At 49.5% G+C, this 27,517-nt stretch overlaps 5 protein-coding genes across 5 annotated transcripts; 2 read left to right on the top strand and 3 right to left on the bottom strand.

Moving 5' to 3' along the window:
* Positions 1-5: 5 nt before the first annotated feature.
* Positions 6-12,035, bottom strand: RhiXN_00788 (vacuolar protein sorting-associated protein 13; the record flags this gene model as incomplete). The annotated part of the gene is made up of 45 exons (XM_043320607.1): positions 6-41; positions 97-329; positions 422-545; positions 604-659; positions 713-771; positions 829-902; positions 960-1,026; positions 1,092-1,173; positions 1,222-1,300; positions 1,356-1,680; positions 1,729-1,881; positions 1,932-2,067; positions 2,118-2,589; positions 2,644-2,835; positions 2,897-3,070; positions 3,093-3,455; positions 3,508-3,575; positions 3,629-3,655; positions 3,715-3,860; positions 3,914-4,034; positions 4,085-4,170; positions 4,221-4,334; positions 4,387-4,543; positions 4,599-4,667; positions 4,725-5,010; positions 5,072-5,389; positions 5,442-5,540; positions 5,588-5,704; positions 5,764-6,192; positions 6,242-7,093; positions 7,152-7,843; positions 7,893-8,284; positions 8,340-8,962; positions 9,016-10,266; positions 10,326-10,538; positions 10,597-10,746; positions 10,806-10,874; positions 10,924-11,022; positions 11,076-11,180; positions 11,233-11,351; positions 11,404-11,512; positions 11,560-11,672; positions 11,721-11,798; positions 11,850-11,922; positions 11,991-12,035. The coding sequence occupies 45 exons, from the start codon at positions 12,033-12,035 to the stop codon at positions 6-8; spliced, it is 9,645 nt and encodes a 3,214-aa protein (XP_043179619.1).
* Positions 12,036-12,394: 359 nt separating this feature from the next.
* Positions 12,395-15,451, top strand: RhiXN_00787 (heat shock protein HSP104 family protein; the record flags this gene model as incomplete). The annotated part of the gene is made up of 8 exons (XM_043320606.1): positions 12,395-12,436; positions 12,494-12,646; positions 12,698-12,829; positions 12,883-13,465; positions 13,517-13,926; positions 13,981-14,541; positions 14,594-15,031; positions 15,086-15,451. The coding sequence occupies 8 exons, from the start codon at positions 12,395-12,397 to the stop codon at positions 15,449-15,451; spliced, it is 2,685 nt and encodes an 894-aa protein (XP_043179618.1).
* Positions 15,452-17,828: 2,377 nt separating this feature from the next.
* RhiXN_00786 (DENN (AEX-3) domain protein) lies at positions 17,829-22,146 on the bottom strand (the record flags this gene model as incomplete). Its single annotated transcript, XM_043320605.1, has 8 exons — positions 17,829-18,626; positions 18,680-19,359; positions 19,411-20,063; positions 20,265-20,506; positions 20,563-20,622; positions 20,672-20,822; positions 20,899-20,992; positions 21,045-22,146. The coding sequence occupies 8 exons, from the start codon at positions 22,144-22,146 to the stop codon at positions 17,829-17,831; spliced, it is 3,780 nt and encodes a 1,259-aa protein (XP_043179617.1).
* A 396-nt stretch (positions 22,147-22,542) lies between these two features.
* RhiXN_00785 (inner centromere protein-related protein pic1) lies at positions 22,543-26,122 on the top strand (the record flags this gene model as incomplete). Its single annotated transcript, XM_043320604.1, has 6 exons — positions 22,543-22,694; positions 22,752-22,866; positions 22,913-24,979; positions 25,040-25,126; positions 25,182-25,352; positions 25,406-26,122. 6 exons carry the CDS (start codon positions 22,543-22,545, stop codon positions 26,120-26,122), a joined length of 3,309 nt encoding a protein of 1,102 aa, XP_043179616.1.
* A 195-nt stretch (positions 26,123-26,317) lies between these two features.
* RhiXN_00784 (RNA polymerase rpb8 domain-containing protein) lies at positions 26,318-27,510 on the bottom strand (the record flags this gene model as incomplete). The annotated part of the gene is made up of 5 exons (XM_043320603.1): positions 26,318-26,512; positions 26,567-26,737; positions 26,794-27,030; positions 27,104-27,416; positions 27,467-27,510. The coding sequence occupies 5 exons, from the start codon at positions 27,508-27,510 to the stop codon at positions 26,318-26,320; spliced, it is 960 nt and encodes a 319-aa protein (XP_043179615.1).
* Between the last annotated feature and the right edge of the window lie 7 nt (positions 27,511-27,517).

Here is a 27,517-nt window from a genome sequence, read left to right as displayed (position 1 = left end):
ACCGCTCAATTCGCTTCGATGCGCTGTAATTCTTCACCACCCTGTACGAAACATTATAGGTTAGGAGCCCAAGCAACGACAAAGACCAATTGAGACAACTTGCTTTTCGATCTCGTGGAAGAACCACTTCTTGGGTGAGCTCTTGGGAATGGGCACGAATCGGTCATGATCGTGGCCCGACTTGCTCGTGAACCGGATACCTGTGTCTTCAATCGTGACACCCTGGAGATACGAAAACGGCATTTCCCATTCGAGCCGAAGTTTATTCACGGAAAAGGTCATGATGCGAGAAGTCGTGAGCATCGCTACGTTGTCTCCTCCTGGCAAGTCTGCGAAATAAAACATGTCAGTCAGGTAAGTTAGGAGGGGAGCCAGGCCCATCAGGACCAAGGAAGCAGCAACGGAAGGGAGCGTGACTCACCGATATGCGCGACATAGAATTCGTTTCGGAAACGTCCACCGTCGAGGTCTTTCATCCACATTTGCCCAAGTGCGTCCGCGCCAGAGTACGGGACGAGAATGCCATCGGGTGGAATGTGCCGTGGCTGGTGTACTCAGTCTGTTAGAATCGTTGGGGATCACATTACCGCGCGGGTCACGTACCTTGCGAACTCGTTCAGACTGATTATTATCGAACACGGTGGTTGTGTTCCGAATACCTGCAAAAGGTTTAGTACAGCGATATTTGGATACTCAAGTGCAAGAACCCTACCTTCGGTCACGTTGGCCGCTAAGTCGAACACGCCAATGACAGGCTTGGTAACGGCACTGCTAGTAAGAGACAGATGAGAACTATACTCGAAATGGCGTTTGTCGAACGAGACTGACCCCACGAGCCCTTTGCCTATACCCTTCAAGAACCCGCTTGCACCACCAGTCTCGGCGCCCTCGATGGGTTTCATCTGGAAAGGTACGCGCGTTAACGAGGTACTAATACAGTTAGTGCACACATGACGTACAACAACGCCCTCTACACCACTAGCTATGCTTGTTGCTAGAGCTTCAGCGCCCGCCGTAACTCCGTAACTAAAGGTTTTTGATCGAGGACGAAGGTCAGGAGATGTGTGTATATGCAAGTCTAGTAGCCTCACATAGCATGCTTGGGTTTGTTTGTACGTTGGGCAAGACGACGTTGTCGTTGATACTCCTCGTCAAAGGTTGCTGCAGAGAGGCCTTTTATGCGTTAGTTAGTTTCTCCTGAGAGGGGACAGACGCGCTTACCCTTGCCGATGCTACTCGTCACTTTAGTCATACTATCCGTAACGCCAAAGACCGTCTTCTTGACGAAGCTTGCTGCTCCCTGTAAGACGGCAGTTCTTCAGCATCCGCCCTCATCTAAACTGAATATTATATACCTTGGCAATACCAATACCAAGCTCCTTGTTCCCGTGCATAACCACACCCTTGTAAGGTTCGTAAAAGATATCGGCCACACCACCGCTAACGTTGGTAAACAGCCCGACAGGGTTACCAAGGAAGTCCGCAGAGCCCAGGACACGATACAGCTGCCGCAGGACTTCTTGACGGTAGTGATATATGATACGTTCTTGCAGGATTGGAACGCTGAGACGCATATCTCGAATGGCCAGTGCGTTGAAGCGAAGGGGCGCGTTATTAAGATTTCCTAGAGCCATGGTCATTGCGTTGATCACTACCGCGAGAGGGTTCCGAGTGTTGATCCTGCCAAAGGTGAGTCCAACAAGAGCGTACAATGCGATTGAGACTTACTTCTCGGCTTCCTCGATGTTCGTGTGTGGTGAACGCATGAAGGAAAGAGAAAGCTCGGTTGGTTGAAGCTCAAGAACCTCAAAATACAGGTCTTGTCCGCCTTGGTTGAGATTCTGTGGCTCAGGAATGTCTACTGGGTGTTCAGTGAATACACTACAGTGGTTGATTAGCTGATATGTTCTCAGGAGAAGCTGAAAACTCACTCTTGCGGCTCCGATCCCCAAGCAACACCCTCGAGTTTGGCAAAGTCGAGCAGAGTAAATAGGAAGTCCTCATCCAGTTGAACAGAAAGTGATTGGAGTAGAACCGAGGCGTATTTAATAAATGTGACTCCATGAGCTTGACAAGGTGGTTAGTCATAATAACAGGCTGTCATGCAAAATACTTACAGTTGTCCTTGAGCATCATCAGCGACCCTTGAATGGCTGGAAGTGCGTTGGGATCTTGAGCGAGTAGAGTAGGTTGCAGGACGATAGGGAACTGGCAGTCGTGAAGTTGATTGTCGATCTGCAGGCGCCGCAGGGAGACGTCACATATCTGAGCTGCATCAGTGTCAGTGTATTGCAAGAGCACGCCCTCCACCGAGAGATACAAAATCTCCATCATTCGCTTGTTGACTAGGGAGAGCCCGACACCTTCGAAATCCAGTTTGAACACAAGCCCAACGTTTGCCTTTGCCGTTACCGCCTCGAAGGCTTCCTGACTGCTCATAGTATCTTGACGCTGTAAGGTACCGCTTGCCGCTCGGGCTCGCCTCTTGTATACACTTCGTTCTTCTAGATAGTTAGAAATGGTAAGCGTTTGGCTGGGGCCTTCTGCCTTGACATCCAATGATACTGCACGATGACTCCTGGGAGGAACCTGATCTAGGTTCAGTACGTGCATAGCAATTAAATTCTTGCATGTGCAACTCACTGGGAACTGAAAGGGCGGTAGGTTTCCAATCTCGTTGATGTCGACGTGTTTCGCATGCCCGTTAATGAGCAGACGGATCTTCTTCTCGCGAGCCGCGGGTGCATCCCAAGCGTACCATATCGAAAGATGCGGACCAACATCATAAGAAGCAGTACCTTGAGGTTGGTCTCCACGTTCCAGTCGAGTGGTATCCTATAGGGACTATGAGAATAGATAAGTGGGAATGGTAAATGTTACTTGCCATTTGAGATACAGTTATAGGGTAATCGCTCTGGTTGTCAATTTTGAATGGCCATGGCCCAGTCTCACGACTCAGGATAACAAAGATAGTGCTGCCTTCTAGAGCAACATCAGCACGGAGGAGGTGTGGTTTATGGTGTTGTTCATTCTCAGGAGTTGGCATCCGAAGGTATACGCGACCAATATCCTGAATGTTAATTGGAGCTGACCTGGAGAAGTTTAAGCCAAACCTGGAAGATGTCCTCTTGGAAACAAGAACCATACCATTTAGCATTGAGAGCAGTGTAGGCAAAAGTAAGAAGCCCATCCATTCCAGCACGAAGATGCATCAGCTGTGACTGGCCACTGGGGTCGAGGATGGAGCCATTTTGTAGCGGGACACCATGCTCCCGGAAAGATAGCTGACGCGAGGTCATGTTCTTGACGATAAAACGAGGTGCCAATGTGACAACCTTGCTGAGTTTGTACTTTCCGAGACCTTCCGCCCATGAAATCCCGACGTGGATATCCTCATTCTTGGATGCACGCATTACGATCTCTGTTTCCGTTCGCAAAGACTCGAAATTGACGGGCTAAAAGACAACACATGAGCTCATATGCAAAGAATATTAGAGCATAGCGTACTGTTGACCACGAGGAGCCAGCAACGCTGATAGAAAACTCATTGCCTCCTTTACTGCTATGGGAGAACACTATAATACCGGATTAGTGAAGGAAGTAATAGTAGGATCTACAATAATCGTACTGAAGGGCGTTGGTTTCGTAAGAGCGCCTGTTTAATTTTGGATCAGTGGTGTTATAATACATCTCATCACAGTCATATCAACTTACTGCTATCTCCAACTGCCACATCACGCGCGGCAGTTGCACGGGTTGTACGGTTGGCGCGCAAGGCAAATGGCAATCCCGTCTTATTGATCATGATGAAAGGACTGTAGATTTGTATCTTTACCGCTCCACCAGAGTCCGGGTGTCGCCTTAGCCAAAGAATTAGGACTAGGGTATACCGCATATACGTACAATTACTCACACATAATTGAGCCTTACATCGAGCTTGCGGCCTTCTTTATCGGGTAAAGTTAGAGTCTTTTCAATGTCAAAGTCTGCGTCTGTATCAGCATTGATAATTGCAAACGAGCTCGCGGCAAAACCTAGAAATGATATATGAGCAAGAGATTAGTATAGGAATTAATAGACTCACCGGAATCCTGAGCTTCGATATTCAACAAAAGGAGATGCGTGAGTTCGACCGAATGAACTGGCATTACGCCACCGCGTCGAAGATATCTTATCGCAGGCTGTCAGCCTTCGTAAATTAGACATGAGAATGTACTGACGAGGTCCAGTTGAGACTGGCGTTCTTATCGTATACCCGGTACTTGATGTCATATGGGAGTAGGTTCTCCAGTTCAACTGGAGCACGGACCCGAAGACTCATCTTAGGGTACCGCCTGATAACCGGCCGTGTCATTTAGGGTCGAAGCTATATAAAAGCCATCTTACCTTGTAATTGGATCGTTAGCATCATACTTGGCAAATACTTGGAAACGGAACGGTGCCTCAGTATTCTCATTATGACGGCAGGCCACGGTGACATTTGGCCGTTTGATTAGCTCATCCCAAGAGAGACTAGTCTGAGAGAATCCAAAGCCAAAGCCAGCTAAAAAAAACATACGTGTTAACTCAAGAAACACGGCGTGTGCGTGCATACATACCGTCGGGCCTGATCTTGATACGATTCTTGGTGACAGCTTCTATCGGTAGAGAATATTGCCCACCGGGCTCTATAAAGTGGGGTTAATTAAGCTCCGTTATCATTTCCAGCAAACCGTTGTACCTACCGATCTTTTGAACCGAATATGCCGGCTTGTTAGATGAATCGACCAGCACAAGTTTCATGGTATATGAGGTCAAATTCTCAACATTGTACGTGGACCTGAACGTGATAATCTTCACGTTGTCTTTCACCGTAATCTCGCATAGCAGTCGATCCATAACTTTATCCAAGCTTGGTCGAAGCCCATAGACAAATTCCCCTTCACGATCGACAGGAACCCCTTTGACCGGCTCCCATGGTTTGCCTTGGAACTGTATACCAATAAGATGGGCGCGGGTGGTCGATACATGCTGAAGGGGGGGGGGGAGGGGATTATTACTGAGAGCTCCCGTGATCTAACGATCCACTTACTTCACGCATTGCCTTCCAATCATCGAACCTCCAGTCGACTATCTCACCGTCATTGATTTTAACAGATTGAGGTGTCTTCTCATGCTTCGCTGACGGGTCTTGATCTGACCAGACATGAATAACATCTCCTGTTCGGTTATGAATGCGATAAGGAGCATCTCCTCCACGGGCTCGCTGTAGCACTTGGTCGCCTTTTTGTTGCCATACCATAGCCGTATTGATAGCCAATTCTACGAATGCAGAGGTCATGTTGAGATCAAGGCGCTCTTTTGATCCCAAAGTCACAGTCAGGGTGCCCTCAGTCTCCTCTTTAACAGCCTATAGGTGCATGAGAAGGTCATTGACATACTAATCCCATACCAATACTTACGGAAATCGAGAAAGTCCAAGGATCGATAAGTGGCTCCCAGTGTGAATTCACCAGATTCCAATAGTTAATCGAAGTTCCAAATGTTGTTGTGGCTTTCAGCTGAGACGAAGGTGAGTCGAATTCATAGACATAGAAGGTATACCTACTTCTCCTGACCAGTCGCTAACCAAGACCTCGAATGGCTTTGTCTTCAGGTGAAGCATTGGCAATTCGTGAAGATCACCAATTAGGACCAGACGGAATCCGTCGAACGACGCTTTGAGCTAAATAATAATAATCAAGCGATAAACAATTAGGGATTGACATGTAATATTAGACAGACCTTCTCCTTAGACATCATGAGCTTAGGAATATCAGAAGTAGCTCGGTGGCTCGCTCTTCGGATGGGCTTGCGTGAACGGGATGAGGGCAAAGGTTTACGTTGGGATAAGGGCGGCATCGACGATGACACAGACGAGACTGCATCTGGCCTTGCATCTTGCGTTTTATCTTGAGTTTGTCCCTGAGGTTTCGACGATAATTCAATTGCTCGATTGACGATAGCCATGATGAGATTAATGTCCCTGTATGAAGCACGGAATACGATTGGTTGCATCGAAAGCTCGATGCTAGTCATTTGATGAGCTGTAGACTTCCTTGTGTCTAGAGAAAGCGTGACATCCATATCGTCTAAAAAGCGAACGCTTTCAGCTGAGCGTCCCATTCGACCGAGAGACATGCCAAGTTGGGTGACATTCAAAGCCATAACCCCCTATCAAAAGTCGATATCAGTTGGTCAAGCTAGCAATAACCACACTCACTTGCTGAGAAGTGGAAACCTCCTTAACAGTTAGGTGAATTGCCTGACTGTGTGGGTCCGCGTCGTTCTCCAATATGTTGACAGAAAGATCGTGAATATCAACACGGTAGGCCAGTTCAGAAGTTTGTGCACCAGTATCCACTTCTTCGATTTGTGCGCCAGCATTTTCTTCGTTTGTCACTTCTGGATTAGCATATGGACTGGAAAAGAAATCCACTAGGGCAAAGACAGGGTCCATGGAGAATATAATCTTGGGGGAATCAATTGTAACAATCGCACGCGAAGATGGGTTTGGTCCCCCTGAAGTTGAATAAAGAATCATGAATTGATTGCGATCGTGTTGAGCGGCGGGCATAATTTCTCTGAACTTTGTAGGACCAGGGCGAGTGTTGCTCATCGTCAGTGATTTTAGGACTACCTCCGCTTCTGAAGCACCGTCAGAGAGGGCCTTGTACCTCACGATATTGTCCACAAGGGCAAAGCGAGCTATTCCACATTCCTTCAGGTTGTCTTCACGAGAAGCGTTTTGATCATATAGGTGCAACTTCACTGCGTGACATGAGAACACAAGGTCAAGAGTAGTCCAGACGTTAATCGGTTTTCCTTCCTTGTCAGTGGCATGCAAAGATATTTCTGGACCCAGGTCAACTAGAGCATTGTTGTCATCCGCCGGAGTTGTAGGCACCGATGCCTCAATCTGAAGAGTAGGCATTTTGTTGTTCGATTGCTCTACTTCTTTTTCGGTCTCCTCTGCCGTAGCAAATACTTGAGGCACCGAATTTGCGAGGTCCATTAAAATACAGAACTGGGTCTGAGTCAAGGCCACTCGGATATCGGACATCTTGATGTCAATCTAAGTGTATGCGCTTATATTAGCATCGAGCTGACATTTAGAACAATGTCGAACGTACATATGTGTCTGGTTTGTTCGGATGAGCATTTCTATCAACGTTTGCGTATTGTTGGATGCTGGCGGTAATATCCACGTCTTCCATAACACGGAGTCTGTGCCTCTCTGAGCCATCTGAGAGCTTGGAGGAAAGTCGAATGCCACGCAACCCCGCATTGATACAGCCGTCATCTCCTTCGTACTTGTTGCTGGCAGCGATTTCTCCTAGTTTCATAATCATCACGTCCTCAGAGGCAGTTGCGTTGCACGGGAATATCAAGATGGGAGATTGCACGACAACATCGAATTTCATCTTCGAAATCTCTGCCGCTCGTTGTACCGCAGCTTGAGTTGCCGAATCATAGAGACTCTTCAGTCGAGCAAACTTAACCAAAAAATCGTAGAGATCACGAAGAGGCTCCTCGGCAAAAGTGAGCTTGAGCGAACCCGCACGAAGGTGAATGGACGAATTGATACCATCAAAATCGGGATCGGTAGGGTCGAAGGTTTCATACTTGAAGTTGGCCAAATCTTCCCCTTCAATGGCAAGTAGTTGCTTAAATTCTTTGGAGCAAACAGGTGTATCTGAGTCGTCGCTAAGAGATAGTTGACCTAGCTTCGCTTCTACCAACATAGATCCTGGTCGTAGGAGGACCTCGACGTTTGCTGAAGGAAGCACCAATGTTCCAATCTTCTTTCCATTCATTAAGAGCACTAAAAAGGAATGAGTTATTTGTGGCTAAACCAATCACAATCTGCTTACGTTGAATACTCGTGAGCTTGACCTTTACTTTGATTTTACCGGAGTCTACCGGTGGGGGTGGTTCCTCTGCTTCAGGTGTGCCCGCACTAGACTCAGCAGGTGTAAGGGTATTTGTAGTTGGTTCGTTACCGCCAACAAATGTCGACATGATAAAGTCATAAAGTGTGAGTACCGGTTCTGGGGCAACGTTGAAACTAAATGTCGAAAGAGCTACATCCACACTTTGATCGATCCCATCATAGACGGACGTGAACTCCGGAGATTCCTTCTGTGCGCGAACATACTTGACACGAACAAGGTCGGAACTAGTCTCGCCTCCAGCTCGACCTTGATTAGAAGTGAGAAGCTGCATCCTTTTTTGTTCTTCCGTTATCATGTTGATGCCAATCGATCTAAAAAAATCATACGCATATAGTCAGTATTTCTATAAGGAATTGTTGAGCATACCTCAGTGAGACATCAACATTCATAGTAAACATAGCCATCGCAAACTCAAGAGCAAAACCTTCCAGAACCGTGTTTGCAAGAAGCTTCTCAGTTCCATCTACTGCCGTCTTGTAAAGTGACGCCTGGAGCTTCTCGACTTCAAAGGTGAACTCAACGGTGTGCTGATGAAGTTTCATATCGCTAATTTCTCCCTCATCCGTTTCGTAAAAGTCTTGATTCGAGGCACCATTTGAAGACTCCATATCATCATCGATAGCATAGGATATTTGCTGCCGTCGTGAAAATACGTTTCCGGGTATTGGAAGGGCGGATGGGCGATCGGGGATCTGCTCAGTGCTTGGTTTGGGTTTACTGGCTGATACGTCTGTGTCGTCACCAAACTTTGGAATGGCAATATCAATGATACGCATAAGGCCCTTATACTTTTGATTTGAAAGATTGACTTTGAGCTCGGGTAACTTGCCAGATACTTTGAGTTTCGCGAGATTGAGGGCATCTGGAACAATAGTATTCTGGGCAACAAAATCGAGATTGATACGTTCGAGTAGATGAAGCTCTTGGGCACGGTCATGACCATGACTTAGGCCTGCAAGAACAGTTTCGAGATCGCTCCCGAGCAATAGCTATGAAAACAATTCAGTCAAAACGTCCAGGGTACTTGGGTTGTGGGACCAACCTGGGCCGAATGAAGTTTGACAGAGAATCGATCATACATTAGAGATTCCAATTGGGTATAATCCTCATCGGTATATTGGCGTTTCTTCTTCGCATCAATCTCACGCATAGTTTCCTTGGGGACTAGCTGGCTTTCGATGGAGATATGGCCAGCATCCAAAATCATATGTTGGCATTGCTTGACTTTGACGTCCTCAGGAATGATGATAATTGGGGCTTGTAGGTCCATTTTGACGTCGATAGTCTTGTGTTGTTGTAGAGCATACTCCAAACCAGCACGGGTTTCTTTCCGAAGCCCCTCCAACGTCTCGCCTGCCGCGTTCAGGAGCGCACCAACGGATTCCAGTTGGCTCTCGGGAGGCTTCAAGAAACGATAGATTGCCTCGACGTACCCACGATGATAAACAATCTCCATATAACGCATACGAACGGTAAGGCCGGTATCTGCGCGCTCATCAAGAGGATTGTTCTCAAACTTGACGTAAAGGAATGGGTCCTCAATTTCTTGCATACGCTCCGGCTTATTTTCGGGCTCAGGTCTATGATCAGACAAATCATCCAAGTCGTCAGGAAGTGACTCGTCCCCAGCTTCGCTGCCACGGTCGTCAATGGTGGTCTCCCAGTTATCCTTGGAAGCCTTGTCAGGACTTGACACAGCAACACCTTCATCCATGGTAGATTTACGATGAGTTTCCTTGACTCGCACTATTTGTGGATGAATAGATCCTTGCTCGGTTCCATCGTAGACACCGAATCCACCCAACATTAGCACAGCATCCATGTTGTCCGGGCGTTGAATAATATCGGCACGGAAAGCATCGAAAACAACAGAAATCATATCGTCTCCAGCCTTGGCTTGTGAAGAGCGCAGGGCGAACGAGCCGCGCTTAAGTTGGGCAGCAATACGCATTTTAATCGCATCGCGCGGAGCCTCGAAAGCAGCAGCAATCGCTGCTTTTTCGTCGTAATCCACTGCTTGGAAGAGTTCCTTTCGCTGTTCGTCGCTCATAGTATCCAGACCAAGTGTATCTTCCTCAGGCTTCTCTGACTGTGTGTCACCGCCGCCCCCGAAAATCCAAGACGTCCAGCCTCCTACCGCAGATGCTGCTTTTGCAGGGACTGTATGGTGCGCTTCTTCCTCTGCCTTTCGAGATGCCCGCTCTTTGCGCAGCTCTGACCGAGCAATCGAGCGATAGAATCGAATGTCTTCGTACGCCAACTCTCGTTCCAACGCTTGAAATGTAGCCGAATCCTGTTGTTGGCGGGTTTTGGTAACAACAATAAAAATTATTTGGGAAGATATGTGCATACCTCCGCGTAAAGGGTTTTGTTCTTGTCAGACTCTTTCTTCTTAAACAACCTCACATACTCCTTCCTGTCATCTCGTCGCTTCGCAAAATGCTGCCATGTCCACTTGTAGTTCTTCTCATGGACCTCCTTCAGAATCATCTGTCCCGCAAATCGGAGTAGAGCCCGGGCCTTATTAGGTTTCAATTGTTCGTCGGTGGGTCGATGCGCGCGATACTATAGAATTGACACACGAATAATTAATTATATATCTGGGCGTAAATTTATCACAGACCTGTTGTTGCCGTAAATAGAAATGATACATATCCACCATCGAAATCGCATCTCGGTATTGATTGTCGTCGACCACGAACCCGATTTCGTCGAAGAGTATTTGGACATCATTCTTTGCTGTCTGGTTATCAAACTTCGTATTCATAATAACCTAGTATTCGCATAGTTAGCGTTGAGCTGGTATACAGGCATACTTGGCTGGGTACTTACGCGTCCCTCGCCCGTAACAGGCTTCAAGATGAATTGATGATCGGGCTGTGGTTTTCCGCGATGAGCAATCTAGAAAGAATGTTTAGTGAGTAGTTGAAGAGGAGAGACAAGCACGTACTCCAGCGTTGAACTTAGGCATAGCCTCAGCGAAGGGAAGGCCGGCCATGCTGGTCATATCGGTATTAAAGTAAACCGAAAGTGATTCCAACTTTGCAAGCTAAGGAGCCCTTCAATATAACTACAGATTGTTAGATAGCATGATATCCTTACTTTATGGACACCAGCGCGGGTATCCTGAATAAATGTGGGAATCCAGTTCTCGTCGACGGAATTTGCGGTGAAGCCAGCCAAGGTAATACCGGCTGAGAAAGGATGCTACCGAAATTACATGTCAATATAACACAATGTCAATTAGCGATTTACTCACACCTGGGGCGCTGATGCTATCTTCGTAGCGAATGTGAATATTCTTGACGGTAATTTGAACATTATTTACAATACGCCCAGTTATGCTTTCGATTAATCCTTGGTGCTGCTGCGAGTCGTCTTGACCGATATTTTAAACTCAGTGTCATGGCTCGACGAGGAACAAACATACTTGTAGTGGACGCGTCGGCCATCTGCCCCCGAACTCGGACAATCTCTGCAGCATTTAGACGCTCTTGTTTAGTTGCTTGCTTCCGCTCTTCATCTTCGGCGGGATCGAACTAGAAGTATGTTAGAATGATGTAAACAGCGGCTCAAATGACCTCACTGTGCTCTCTGCAGCGGGAACTGCCAGTAAATACACATCCTCAATATATACTTCCACAGGTCGACCAGTGATATTTTGCCAGGGAATGGTCAATGTAAATGTACCGACATATCCTGCAAATAGATTTAATGACTTCACCAACATTACCAAACTTGGCATACCCTCTAGCACATCCACTGGCAACCTAAATTTGTCCAAAGCGCCTTTCTTAAGCTTAAGTCCTCGAAGAGATAATTGGCCTGATAATATAATGAATATAGCTCATTCTGCGACTTCAAATGAGGACAGACCTTGCCAAACACCATACTGAAGTTGCGATGTGTCGAGACCTTCGACGTAGGGTGCTAAGAATCTATTAAGAAGCTAGTTGATTTAAGGTTAGTAATATTTCGGACGAGATGAGATATACACGAGCTATGCTCTTTGCTAACCGCATGTAGGGCCTCTTTGCCCGTGTTGAGAAACGACCACACCATAGCGGTAGCCTAGTCGTTCGGAGTGGCAATCTATGGCTGGTTGTCGTCGATGTCAACGAAAGGTCCGATCAAGGCGCTTAGACCATGCAACTCGCAGGTCACTGTGACGTCAAAGTGAATCAGAAAAGGTAATTGGCAACTGGCCGTGGCTGGTAATCAGGGACCTTCCCTGACATCACCGGGCTCACCAGTGCCAGAATTGTCCAGAAAGTGCGATAGAATTCTGGGCGCAACTCGATCATGGGGGAACATGGTCGAGGATTGGTTGTTACGGGTATAAATAGACCACCTTCTTTGGCCCCACCGACTCACCACTCAACTAGTTATCACTTACCTACCCTCCTATACTTATACACGACATGAATTTTGACTTTACCGACAAGACTGAAACTACCATTGCCGTAAGTGGCATGACTTAATTAAATTATAAAAGAAAGACTCAATCCACTCCCTTGCAGGCTGCGGTTCAGTCGGCCAAGGACCACGCCAACGCTCAAGTTACTCCCTTCCACATTGCTAATGCGCTACTCAACGAAGGGAGTGGTGTTGCCGACAACGCGGCTGGTACATCTCTGTTTGCATCAGTGATTGCTAAAGCTGGTGGCGATATTGTAAGTATAATTTCCATTATTAGTTTTATTCATTTCTTACTCTTGCTGTAGGCCTCCGTAAACCGTGCAATCCAGAAGCAACTAGTGCGATTACCTTCTCAAGACCCACCTCCAGATGAAACGACATTCAGCTCAGCGACTGTGAAGGTACTTCGGGAGGCACAGAGTATACAAAAGGACATGGTATGTTGTTATATAAAGTTTGGGTCAGACACAATACTGACTACCTCTTGCAGCATGATTCGTATATTGCACAGGACCATCTCATCCTCTCTCTCGTCAAGGACTCCGGAGTTATCGCCTTGCTGAAAGAAGCAAATCTTACCCCTGCCGCGATCAAGACTGCTACACAAGCAACTCGAGGAAACCGTCGGGTTGATAGCAAGAATGCCGAGCAAGGCTTCGATGCGCTCACCAAGTATGCGGTTGACCTGACCGCACTGGCTGAAGAGGGCAAAATTGATCCCGTCATTGGACGCGACAACGAAATTCGGCGAGTTGTCCGCATCTTGTGTCGACGAACAAAGAACAACCCCGTTCTTATCGGCGAGCCTGGTGTCGGAAAGACTGCCATCGCAGAGGGTCTGGCTCAACGCATTGTGAAGCGTGATGTTCCCGCATCCTTGCTTGGACGACTGTTCAGCTTGGACATGGGTGCATTGATGGCTGGCGCCAAATACAAGGGTGAATACGAGGAGCGGATCAAGTCTGTATTGAGCGAGATCGAGAAGAAGGGAGAGGAGGGCGTTGGAATCATTCTTTTCATCGACGAGTTGCACCTGATCATGGCTGGTAGTGGAAATTCGAGTGGCGGAATCGGTATGTATTCTCTCCTTCATGCTTAAGTTTACTACTAACATTCTCTACTAGATGCTGCGAATCTTCTGAAACCTCTACTTGCTCGCGGCAAACTTCGTTGTATCGGTGCGACGACCTATGCTGAATACCGTCAGTACATCGAGAAGGATGCGGCGCTCGAGCGTCGGTTCGCCCAGGTCATCGTCAACGAGCCATCCGTTCCCGACACCATTAGTATTCTCCGTGGTATTCGGGAACGATACGAAGTTCACCATGGTGTTCGAATCCTCGACCCCGCGCTTATTCAAGCGGCTGTCCTCGCACACCGATACTTGACCAGCCGCCGTCTCCCCGACTCGGCGATTGACCTGGTCGATGAGGCCTGCGCAAGCGTTAGGGTCACCCGCGAAACGAGCCCCGAGGAGATTGACAAACTGGAGCGCAAGAAACTCGAGCTAGAGATTGAAATTCATGCTCTTGAGGTAAGTTACATGCGTTTTTCAAAGCGTCTATGATTACTTATCGTTCTCTATTAGCGCGAAAAAGATACTGCGAGCAAGGAGCGTCTAACTATTGCCAAGAAAGCCATTGCAGACCTCGAAGATCGTCTCCAACCTATGAAGGCCGCTTACGAGAACGAGAAGCGCCGCGGCAATGAGCTCAACGAGATTCGCAAGAAGATAGATGAGCTTAGGGCCAAGGCAGACGACGCTGAGCGGCGCTACGATATTACTACTGCCTCTGATTTAAGATACTATGCTATCCCTGACCTCCAAAAGCGGCTCGAAGCCCTCGAACGCAAGAAGGAAAGCGAAGAGCCTTCAGCCAACGACGCAGTCACTCCTGAAGCCATTGCCGAAATTGTCTCTCGCTGGACCTCAATCCCCGTTACCCGCCTAATGTCAACCGAACGCGAGAAACTATTGCGTATGGAAAAGATCCTTTCGGAGAGTGTCGTCGGCCAACCCGAGGCTGTCAAGGCTGTCGCGAATGCGATTCGTCTCTCTCGCAGCGGCTTGGCAAACAAAAACCGCCCCATTGCTTCGTTCCTCATGGCCGGTCCATCCGGTACTGGTAAAACGCTACTGAGTAAAACAGTAAGTCGTATTTGACTATGGGTTGTACGCATATACTGACTTACACTTCCAGCTGGCAACTCTGCTCTTCGACTCACCTGATGCCATGATCCGTATTGACGGCAGCGAATATTCCGAAAAGCACTCCATCTCTCGACTTATCGGTGCACCTCCGGGTTACATCGGCCATGACTCCGGAGGACAGCTCACCGAGTATGTGCGACGCAAGCCATACAGTATTGTCCTCATCGACGAGATCGAGAAGGCTTCTCGTGAATTTGTTACGCTATTCCTGCAAGTCCTCGACGATGGTCGCCTAACTGATGGACAGGGTCGCATTGTTGACTTCCGTAATACGGTCGTCATCATGACTTCTAACCTTGGGGCAGCGTACCTAAACGATATGGGTGAGGGTCCTGTCAGGCCCGAGGCACGCAACCTTGTCATGGGCGCAATCCAAGCCCACTTCCCGCCCGAGTTTGTCAACCGTATCGACGAGGTTATCGTCTTCGTAAGTCTCAATGATTTTACACGCGTGCCCAAGTTTACTGACTATTTCTCTTAGCGCACTCTGTCTCGCGGAAACGTGATGAAAATCGTTGACATTCGCCTCAAGGAGCTCGAAGAGCGCATCGCGGATCGCAAGTTGAAAATCAATATCGACCCGGAAGCCAAGCATTACCTTGGTTCTATTGGCTACTCACCCATCTATGGTGCTCGCCCGCTAAATCGCGTGATTCAGCAAGAGTTGCTCAATCCACTCTCGGTCTTGATACTCGAAGAGCGTATCCGAGATGGCGAGGTAGTCAATGTCAAGTTCGATGGACCTCATAACCGTCTCCACATCGTACCTAATCACGAGGGGACTGGGGCTCAGTACGATGACATGATGGATTACGACGATGATGTTGAGATTGAAGAAATGGACTAAACAGTAGTGTAAAATAGTTGGTGATTGTATGTTATCTAGGGTCCCAAATTTGTATAATAAACATTTCCTCTCTGAAACTACCCGGCGGGCAAGTCCTAGGGGTGTGTGAATTGCTATTCATTGTAGACGTTACTTGGACGGATTATGCGCCTCGGCTATCTGGAACAGTGGTGCATACAAAAGGATGACTAATGGCCGATAATGTGGTATAGTGTGGCTACTGAAATTACCGGGACTCAGAACAGGGCGTTAGTTCGGCATTCACATTGGATTTGCATAGAACTATGGCCATTTATGACTAGGAATGGCCTTCTTTTATAATAATACCAATATACCACTACAATAACGCCAGTATCTTAGCAAATTTCACACATACAATCTCGTACCTTCGTCTGGTTATGGATGCGTTTAAGGTCCTGGGATCATGCTCCATTGAGTGCCATATAATATTACTCGCTTCCGAAGACCAGGACAAGGCGTCAAACCACTGTCCTTTAGCCACTCCTTTGACGGAAGCGTGTGTCCCATGACATTTAGGAGCTACGACACATACACATGGAGCTTAATAGATATATAGCAGAATGACATGATGGCATTCATAGACGAAGTTAGGTAGTGGGCGCGCGATCTCAACGTGATTCCAGGGTAACCACGAGGGTTCGTTGAGCGGCCAAATTTCTGATTGGTCGAATAGAGTGACTTGAGTCAGAAGCAAATATCACATCAATACAAATAGCCACCTTGATTTGTGTATAAAATAGCGTGGCTCATGGTCTTTGCCAGACACCACTCGGTACCTTCCTAAACAAACCCCCACGTTCAATCGATCTTTCCACAATGAAGCTCTCTATTACCTCTGCTATCGCCCTGGCTATAGTTGCCTTGAATGCCGGCCAAGCACAGGCGGGCCCTATCGCAATGGGCTTGTGCTACTCTGCGTGCAATGCAGGTGAGTCCGAACATAAGATATGTGGCTTGTATAATAGTAATGCTTGTCAGGCTACGTTACCTGCTGCGCATCAGCTGGATCCGTAGCCGGGACCTTTACCCTTGGACTCGGTGTTCCCGCCGCTTTGGCCGCATGCTCACTCGTCCAAGGTACATGCATGTCTACATGCACCCCTCTTCTACTCGCTCCAACCCCGTGAAGGAATTTTATGAATGAGGTCTACGGACATGTCACATTTTTATATGTTAACAATCAATTCAACCCACCCCAGTGTCTGATATTCATTGTCTAATTTGTCTCATTTTACACGAGTTATAATCACACCTAGTGGCTCATGAGTTCCTTGAAAGTCATCTACTACGAAGTAGGTGATGTAAGCATGAATTAAAGGCTTAACGGCCAACACCATGAGCGTGCGTCAATTTGAAGAATTCATTTATGAAGCCCATGGATTTGCCTAGTGCACCAAACTTGATCATTTAGGACCCCCGAGCCAAGCTAGTTGAAGTCGAGTTTGGGTAGGTGACAAAAGGTTTGCACCGGGCACGGCCCAGTAGCGCGTCTGGAAACACCTCCTTGTCTCGGTGGACAGCCTCGGTCACCCTGCGGTGCTGCGGAGTTGACTCCCTGACAAGAACGCGGAATGATTACCGAAAGTCCGACCACGCGTTGCCGTGCGGTGGAAATTCAGACCAAGACGTCTGCGAGGGGAGGGTTTCGAACCAGCGCACATCTGAGTAATCCGTTGAAATGGACCACTGTGCATTCCCGATTGCGCCATTACAGCGTACTTCAGAATGTTTGTTATTGACTATTATGCCCATGTTTCGCCCACCCGAGAATAAATGCACTTGATAAAGTCTACTTCATGGAGACTTGGGCTTGCAATTGAGAAGGACCATTGATTTAATTAATGCAACCACAAAACAGTTACTTGCTATTCTCTAGTCATGACAAATCGATAAGTATAAACAAACGAAAAAGCAGGAGAACCCCAAAACTACTTTATGTACACCAAACGATAGCACTAAAAGGCCGGAATGCGAGCGAAAGAAATTAAAGCAGAAAATTGCAGCCGACAAAAAAACACGAGATAAGATCAATCAAGAGGCATAATTGTTGACAAACATGACTTGGCGGGCAGACTAAAGCACGGCTCTGCGTGCGAGAACAGTACGAGGAGAAACGAGGGAATAGAAGTCAAACGAGTGACTAGAGTTGGATAAAAGACAGGTATACTTGTAATCGACTTGAACCAAAAAACCGACCGCTCTGCAAAAAAAGAATGAAAGTGGTATCGACAAGGCAATCGAGTCGAGACAACGAAAAAAAAAAAGCCAAGAGACAGCGGACCCACAACAAGATTCGAGAACGGACATGCAGTTTTTTGCGTTTTGTTGGTATTCAGCGCACTCGAAGGCGTTTAGTTTAGACGGCGCGGGCGCTTCCAACGGCAGTCGACTCGCTGATAGTGGGCGAAGGGAGATCGCCGTATTGTCCACGAGTGGTAGAAGACGATCCGGCTCGATTACGACGGGTGCGAGAGCTGCCCTTAACTGGCTCATGATGACCAGGGTCATCAAGGATACGGCGTCCAGTAGCCCTGCTCCAACTCTCGTCACCACGCATGCTCTCCGATACTGCACTCAAATACGAATCGTCCGAGTCGTCGGCACCACTACGCCCAATGGTCGAGGGAGTGGGAAGCATGTCATCACGCGAGTGTTTGCCGAATTCGGGCAGGTAGACGGTGGGCTTGGTAACGGGAGCTGACTCAACGGAAACCGTGGGGACTTTACCCGACTCGGAAGACGAGGATTCGGGAGTGGTCATCCCAACGCGAGAAGTAGCCTTGCGGACGCCCCTGTTCTCATTTCCGGTCGGGGTGGTCCTATCTGAACCCGAGGGAGCGCCAATGGGAGTCTTAGTGCCGACGGGGCTCCTGGGAACAGGGGGTACAGCCTCTTTGGCAGCCAATAGGGCTTCACGAGCTGCACGAAGTGAGGCCGATGAGCGAGAACGATGGCGTCCCGAAAGACGGCTTGAACCGCGAGGAGTGCGAGTACGGCGATTTGAGCTGGTGGTAGACTCGGCTTCACTCAGTCCGCGGCGGCCAGTGGACTCGGCTTCGCTCAACACACGTTGAATCGAGTCAGCCTCACTCGCACTCCCACTAGTGATCGAGTGGCTACGACGGGAGCGATGGTCGGCCAAAGCATTCTCAAGCTGCAACATCTGATATCAGAAAGCAGCCACGCAACGAAGAGCGCAATCCATACCTTTTGTTGAATCTGTTGAACCTTCAATGCAACAACATCGCTTCGCTCGGAAATCCCCAAGTCCACAGCACCCATAGTATTCACGCCATCCTCCTCGGTGACGGAGAACCGTCTAACCTGGATAACCGAGTCGTCATCATGAATCATTCCGGGCTTGATAGGATCGCCCAGTTCGCCCTTGATATGAGCGCTCAGGTCAATTCCGACGCGGGTGGCTTCGTCAGATGCATCGTCGGCCAAAGTAGTCGTGGTAGCCATGCTCCTCAATCGACGGATGCTACCATCAAAAGACTCAGAGGCACTCTGCATTGAGATAGAGCCGCTTGCAGATCGTGATGATGACCCCTGGCGCAATCTAGGGCCGGATTCGACGTGCCTCAGCGAACGTCCGTCGATGCCACTCAAGCCACCAATGCTAGGGGCTCCAACTCCGATAGCCGAGTGCCCACCAATACGAGAGTTCTGGCTAACTTGGCTCATAGCTGATCCAGGGCGAGAGTGGGTGTAGTCCGAGTAGTTGTCTCCATCGCTGAATGCCATCGAGGCGAGCGCACGTTCAATCTGAGCTTCAACTTCGGCGACCATGTGTGCACGTTCTTTTTCCATCTCGTCCATGTTTTGACGCATTGACTCAAGCTCGAGCAAAGCAGCACGGTGTTCGTTTTCCTTGGCAAGGAGCACTGGACAACAATCAGTGAACTGGATTAAAAATGGGCTGTATAATCACTCACTTTGAGATAGTTTTTCCTTTTCCTGCGCACCAACGCTAACCAAACCACTCAACCTGCGGCTCTCCCGTTGCTCCTTTCCGACCTTCTGCCTCAACTCGGTAGCCTCGGCACTCAACTTCTCGGCATAACTCTCGAATGCAACAAACTTCTCCCTCCAAAGCTCACTCTCGGTCATCAAGAAGTTCAAGCGACGGCTCAAGCGACCAATCTTGGTCTCGAGGTCATCACGAGCGTCCACAAATGCAGTAGCACGCTTCCGAATCGAGCGTTGAATGAGCTGCTCGGCGGCTGAGAGCTGAGACTGGCGACGTCCAGCACCTATGAGTGTCAGGCGTTTGAGAAGTGAAGGTTTACGACCACGATCCTTGAGAACTGCATCGAAAGCTTGAAGGACCTTGGTCTGATGCCACCACTCGGGGGCCTTGATACTTTCTGCGACGACGGCAGTAGAGCTTCCGCGCTTGGTCTGAATCTTGCACAACGGGCGGAACCGGCCTGCAGGGAAGGCTTCTTTGAATTCGGGAGGGATGGTATTGTCGGGGTGATAGAACTGGTCAAACGCGCCCAGTAGAATCTTTCGAAGTTTGTCTCGGTTTTGTTTTGTCGAAACTGCTCCCGGTGGGGGCGAGGCGCAGTTGACATAATTGATATCCCTGTGAAAAGGTGCGGAATGGAAATGGTCCCAAGCGAATGAGTGGCGTTCACGAAGCCGGCCAAGGTTTGGTGGCGTTTCGGCAAAGCGCATTGGTCCGAATGTGATTCAATTAAGTCCAGTCCGACGGAACACAAACGTTCAGGATTGTACAGTCCTTTGGTCAGTCCAACATTCCTTCAGCTGGCAAACTGGCACTCACAAATCAACAATGCACACTTCGGGAGCTGTGCGAGAGACGTAGCGTGCTTCAGTGCTCAGGCCCATCAGCCATGGGCCGGGGTCCTCAAGGTAGATTCGAGCATCGCGGGCATGGACGACAGGAAGAGATATTCCGCTCCACCCGCGCATCTCCACGAGGTAACGAATTGTTGAGACAGCAATTCCGAGCATGGCTGGGTGACGAGATAGGAACAGGATTCTCCCAGTAGGAGAGAGAGCAATCTGCCCCGCGCGGATGAATAAAGTTCCGCATTGAGTCTAAATATGGATGGGCGCACCTCGCAAATTGTCAAAATATTATCAAGGTTCAAGCAACGGAAGAGGGGCCACATTGTGAACTAAGCGAATCATTAGTAAGAAAAGAAATTATACGTTATATCTACTTACGTTGACATCGACAAGTCCTTTCCCAAAGTCCAAACCGCCAGGGAATCGGCAAACGACCTCCAATGTTTCGGTCTCGTTGGCGGGAGACGCATCCAACTTGATTACATCACCAGCACGAGGCGCAGGGAACTCCAGAATCTTCGCGATTTGGCTTTGAAGAACATGAGGCAGATGCATCTCGAAGATCAGATCGAGGATGCGGAACAACCGCGCGGAAAAATACTTACAGGGTATGTGATTGAACATCCTTGCTGAACCGTGCCCAGCTAAGAGTAAGATAGTCACGCATCAGGTCATAGATAGGGTGCCTTGATACGAGGGCTGCAAAACAATGGTCAGATGATATTGGACTAGTGTCAATTATGGAACTCACTCAGGGCATATGGAAGCCAGAAGACCGTGTTCTGGGGCAAAAACAGATTCGAGGCACCCATGCCAACGCCGTTGGGATTCATGACCTCAGCGTCGCTTTCGCTCATACTGAAAGCATCAATCTCGCTTTCTTCGGCATCACTCCATGGGATGCCAGGGCTGCTAGTATTGGTTGCTTTGGGACGACGGGGAGTAGCGGGGGTAGCAGTGCCCGTCGAAGCTCCTGAGCCGCGACGAGAGCGGGCAACGGATTCCAGAGCGCGACGAATAGCCAGGGAGCGCTCCTCGTCAGCGTGTGACCAAACAGTCAGGCAGACACCGTGATATGTGACGAGGCCTCGGTCTGCACTGGGATCGGTTGAAGCAGTTGGGGAGCTGTTCGGAGGCAAGTGTGTGCTTGAAGGAGGACCAAGATATGTACTTGAAGGACGAGGCAAGGTCGGGTCAACATACGGGTGGTTGTACGTCGCTGTGGTGCTAGAGGACATGACACTCGTGCGAAGACCAGGCAAATGGGCCGTCTGAGAGGAATGAGATTGAGCAACCCCTGCCGAGGCACCGGCCGGAATCTGGAATGTAAATGTGTGGGTTGTGCTGGCAGGTTGGAGCGTCGCGGCAATAATTTCAACCTCGCGAGGGAAAGACAACTTGAGTGCCTTGGAAAGCATGCGACCAAGGTCTGTCTTGCTGAGCGTACCCGAGCCCCGAGTGCTCTTGGGGCCGTCTGGAATCACATTACTGTCTGTTTCTTTGGATTTTCTCGACTTTTTGCGGGAGCGACCAACTCCGGGGCTTACGCTAGAGCCAAGGACCTCGGCTCGCCACCAGCGTCCAACAGCACCTTCGACATGGTGAAGGCCGGCGACTGAGTCGGTGTCCGCCAGAGTCCAAGTATGGGGTGACTTGGGGAGACCGCTGACTAGGTAGAGCGTAGACAGAGGGGTAGTGGGCACATGGGGTTGGCCGCCAGTAGAGGGAGAGAGGGGAGACAGAGACGATGTCGTAGACGGCTTATGACCGCGAACAGGGTACTCGGCACTCGAAGGAGTAGCAATACTAAGTGGAGAAGTCGGATTACCCGACGTTGAAGCAGTCGCCGCCATGGCCAATAGTCGTCACGAGTAGTATCAACAACCGGCGTTCAGCTGCCGCGTGTGGTTGGTGGAAAGAGCTAAGGTCTGCACTAACACCACTTTCAGCCAACAGGACCCCGTCCACCCTAGCCCCCCTTACTTCTGCTGACAAATACCGCTTCCACGGATCCTACTACACCTGTGGCGTTGTCGAGGTCGGACGAGTTCAGCCTAGTTCATCAAGACGTAATTAACGGCTCAATGGAATTTTAACACTGACATTTGTCTCGGTGAATTGGCGGTACGTGAGGGCCAGGTGAGACCCCAGACGCGCCTCTCACGTGACCGCGTTGCTGGGGGGCCTTGTTGATACCACGGCGCCTAGCGCGCTTCTAACTTCCCCCCTGACTGGCAACGATCACAATCATGTCCGTCGGATTTGCACAATGGGCGAGTGCCATCCGCAATCGTATGGCCGCTGACCCCGGTCGAACCGACTTCAAAGACCAAGTGCAATGTAATGGCTATTTATTCTTGCATGAGTATCTTGACGACGTCCTCAATGCGCCCCGACCAGAGTAGGTGCCACCCGCACTTGAAATGGTAACCAGCTAACTCTAAGCTAACTTATATAGCAATGTAATCGAATTTACCAAGACTCCAGGACGAAACAAGACTGCATCCAAGAAGGCTCGTGCGCTTCATGCTTCTGCACAAAAGATCAAGCCAGTTGCTCCCATTGCCTTTGGAGTGAGTAAATAGTCATTAATCAGTGTCAAGTCTAACTGTCCCACAGCTTGGTCCAAAGGACAAGGAAAACGATGCGTCTGCTACTTCTCCAAAACAGAATATATTCAAACCTGCTCGCTCTCAACCGAATCCTCCCCCCGAGCCCATACCGACATCATCAGGCCCTCGAGACTCGATTGCTCGTGCAACTCCTGCTCGAGCTGGTGTGCCCTTGTTTGGCTCTGCGAATAGATCCGAGGGACCACTGCCCACGCCTTCAGACGACCCCCTTTCGCCTTTCCGTGATGCTACGATCCTACCCAAGGAACACTCAACCTCAATACAAAGCACCGTAACGGCGCAACAGATGTTCACTACCAAATTGGGGATTGAGCCATCATCACCAGCGCCATCCGAAAAAGAGCTTCCCGTACCACCAGCCGGAGAGCCTGAGAAGGCTTTGGAGTCCGCCGAGCAGGATTTGTCTGTCATTCAGGAGGACGATGAAGGACAGTCTGTCGCTGCGTTTGAAGACGCAAGAGAGGATTTCACCGATGCCCGTTCGACTACAACCGTTGAGGTCGAAGAAGGAGATGTGACTGAGATTGCAGATGTCCCGCCTGCACTTGCGCCCGTCACCCAACGTCTGCCTAGTCCGCCGGCATCGGAGGACACTCCACCTACCGCCTCAGAGCCTCCAACGCCCGTCCGAGAACCGGAACACGAACCGACTGAGCCCATTACGAGTACAAATATCACTGCTGCCGACGTTTTCGATAGTGCACCTGCTCCCGCTACCACTCCAATTATCGCCCCCATTCCGGAGCCTATCAAAAAGGCCTCAGTATCCGCGACGACTCAGCCCACACCTCCTCCCGAGCCGACGCTGCCTCCTGTTACGAGTCCGAGACCTCTTCCTATTCCTCCTTCACGAGGCCACTCGGGGACCGGAATGCAACAACCACTCAAGCCACCTTCCTTTGCTCAGCCTGTACTGGTGCCTCTCGCAGGAACATCTTCACAGCCACCGCTTAATCCCCCGCGTGCATCCTCGACTGTCCCGCGTGGTCCATTCGCAGGTCCCTCTCTTAAAGAACTTCGCCGTGAACCTAGTGTATCGGGTAATGCCAATCGCGAATTAAGACAATCTAGCTGGAGGAAAAAAACAGATGGGACTGGTGCTCTCACTACCGCGACTTCCACTGGCTCCGCAACGACCGACTCTGAACCTCCCCGTCTTAAACGCAAGTCTTCCGCACTCCAACATCCGTCTCGCCCACCTCCTTCCAAATCTCAAAAGCTCTCTCATGGGTCATCGCGCTCGAGCGGTTCAAGCTCGGAAGACGAAACAGAAATGCAGGTCCCTCTCAAAGACGAAGACGGCGGGTCATGGAACACAGGCACGTCCATGCTAGATGACCTGAGGAACAGGCTCGCGAGATTGGAAAAGAGTACGAGCGGCAAAACACCAGCTGCCTCCCGAGTATGGACACCCACGATGCAAAATGCGAACCTGCCCAACCCAAGCTCGGAGAAAGAAAAGAGGCTTAGCTTGTCGGATTTGAGTGTCCGACCTCCGTCTGGGTCCTCCAGTGCTGAGAAGGGAAAAGCAAGGGAAAAGGAACCGGAGACTGTTGTTGGGTTGCACTTGGGGCTTTCGACAGACGACCCTGCTGCATCTACGCTTTCCAACAGGAGCACCACGCCCGTCGATTCGCCCCCTCACACTCGACGAGTCTTGCCTGCTCCGCCCGTGTTTTCTCTCCCCGACCCTGCTCCGATTCCTAAAAAGGTTTCGGACGCAGCCAAGCCCGGCGCCACTGCTGCAAGCAACACCGCAGACGCCGTGCGCGCTGCCAAAGCTGAAGCCGCTCGCCTCTTTGGTGGAACGAAGTTTACTGCTCCGCCTGTCCGAACTGAGACTCAGACGACGGTTGCGACTGAAGTCGGTAGTGTGTTTGACAAGGTTACGCAGAGCCAGAACCAATTCACCCAATCGACGGCTGCCACTCAACTCGAAACTCAAGATGCCGAAATGGAGGATGAATTGGATCCGGAATTGGACTTGGATCCTGATGTAGATGTTGAAGGCGATGATGACGTGGATGGTGAGGGTGACGAAGATGACGCTAAAGTATGTTTCAGAGCAAGCCAATGTCTAAAGTGGTATGACTGATAAATATGGTTTCTTCAGACTACTTCGTCGCGTACTTCGTCGACCCGGTCTACGACCAAAAAAGCCCCTGTCAAAGGTGCTCAGTCTATTGGCAGTGTTAAAAAGGTAACGTCATAAAACTTCGTTTTCTGGAATGTGTCTTAACCGAGTCCTGTGTTAGGCTGCGGATGAACAGGACCGCAAGGCCTCACGCCTGCGCGAGATGGAGGAGCGTCGACAGGCTGCGGCGCTGCGCAAGGCAGAGGAGGAGAAGTCGCGTACTCTCGAGTTGGAGAAAAAGCGCAAGGAGCGAGAAGAGTTGGCCAAGAGCATCAAAGCTCCGGCGAAAAAGGTGGGCCAATCATCGTTACATCCTAGTACTGCATGGACTCACGGAATGTACAGGTCACGGAAGATCCCAACAAGAAACGCAAGCTCGAGGTCGAGATGAAGGCTGCGGGCAAAAAGCCCGCTGTACCTTCCGTCTCCACCTTTACTCAAGCAACGGTTTCAGCTGCTACGACTTCGACCGCTACTAAATCGCGCATTGCCAAGCCGACTGCCACCGCTGGACCAGGTCCATCAGCATTAAAATCAGCATTGAAAACTACTTCGTCAAATCCGTTCCAGTCTGCGCCACCCGCAGCGACAACTAAGACACTCAAGCCTGCCGCGTCATCTTCTAGCCTCAAAGCCGCTGCTTCAAAGAAAGCCAAGGGCAGCATATCCGACGCGCCCGGCCAAGCACTGCAACAACAGATGCAGGCACGGGTACAGGCGCAACTCAAGGCTGCGCAAAAGGAACCCGAGATCCAGAGTGAGAATATTGAGTTGCCCGACATTAACTCGGAGTACTCGGACTCGGATGACGAGGATCGCGGCAAAGACTTCCCCTCGTGGACACAGGATCAGGCTCTCATGGATGCGCTCAAGGACCAAGAAAGGTTTAATCCCGATGCGCTTTTCGGACCAATTCAGCCGCTCAAGATGGGAGACTTGTTCAAGACTGGGCATTCAAGATTCCGCAAGCGGACAAGCTCAGCCAACTGGGCTGGTACCGATGGTATCACTGTAGAAGAGGAAATGGAATACGCACGCAGAATGGGGTATATCAACCAGTAGAGCTGGCAATTTTGGGACTTTCTTTTGGATATGCTGTATCATGCATCGGGCGCTCTCTAATTGTTTTCGTGTTAAAAATCTCTTCTTTTTTACATTCCTTGTTATCTGTGCACATATTGAACTCGAGTCATTTGCAATAAGCAGCAATATGTTTGTATTATGTCTACCCATATGCGATCCACCAATGCTATCCCATTACTCTTCCCTATCCGTTACTGTTATCGGTGTTACCATTGTGGCTGCATCACGGCCTAGTCTATCCGCAAGTCTAATTGGCTCTGGAATCCGATACCGACTAAGTGCCATCGTCAGGCGTATCGCTTGAATCATCGATACACGGTGGCCTGGAGACACATAGAGAAAATTGGAAGATGTCGCCGAACGTAACGCCTTGTCACCATTCAGTTTCTAATTTGAGGAAGGAGAAACCCAACTAGGACTTACCACACCAACATAACGATCTCGTCGGGCATTCAATACACCCAAATAATCTCCAGGTTTCTTCAAGACTTCGCGGGACTTTTGCTTCATGCCCTTTTGGGAAAGACGCCAGTGCAAGTCGTGGGCCTCGTGATGTTGGAGCGTCGGCGGATGATACGTTTTGGCTACGCCTACCTGCGCGATTTTTGAGCCAATCCGTTCGTGATTTATTTTAGTACTCTGTTTCTCACCGTTGGAACGTCAGCCTGCACGCCAACAGCAGTGGCAACTCCCGCTTCTCTTTCATGCAATTGGCCATTTCCATCCACGAGTATGACTTGGGGAAACTCATGCTCCTTTCCTGCTTTTTGAAGATTCTCTCTCAACTTTGATATGAGCTCAAGATAAGCTGGCGTTTCTCTATATGAGAGAAAAGATGGGATATAAGGTGCAGTCAGACGAATAGGGTGCGTGAGTGAGTGGACAAGCTGGGGCGAGCAAGCCGGAAAATTGCCTCAGCCATGAAAACTTCCGTGGACTGGTTAGAAGCATGGTACTCACCGAGAGCGAAGGGTACTCTAGCACCGTGATGACAGCATAGGCATCTGGCACATTAGGGTCAGAGGCATTATGGCCAGGAGAACCCACAGTTTCCGCGCTTTCGCCTTCTTGAGCAATAAAACTAATGTCCAGACCACCGACGTAGCGCAAGCCTGATACCGTGAAAGCTTTTGGATCTTCGTTACGCACGGTCGGATCATCGTAATCAGGTGCTTCAGCTTCACTTGACTTGATGGAGGTTATCGGAGGGCTTGTGTGAAAAGAGAGCTTATGATCCTCGAAAATAGCATTTTGCTGGAGTCCCACTTGTTCCCTGCAAATTGAGGAAGTAACACTCGATTGTCACGCCGAGAACATTCTCACCTTGTCCATTGTTTTTTCAACTCCTCAATTTCCCGAAAATCCATGGTCGTC

Source organism: Rhizoctonia solani, chromosome 4, assembly GCF_016906535.1.
Source record: "Rhizoctonia solani chromosome 4, complete sequence".
NCBI lineage: Eukaryota > Fungi > Basidiomycota > Agaricomycetes > Cantharellales > Ceratobasidiaceae > Rhizoctonia > Rhizoctonia solani.
The sequence above is the reverse complement of the archived record's forward strand: the minus strand, read 5'-3'. Positions and strand labels throughout refer to the sequence as shown.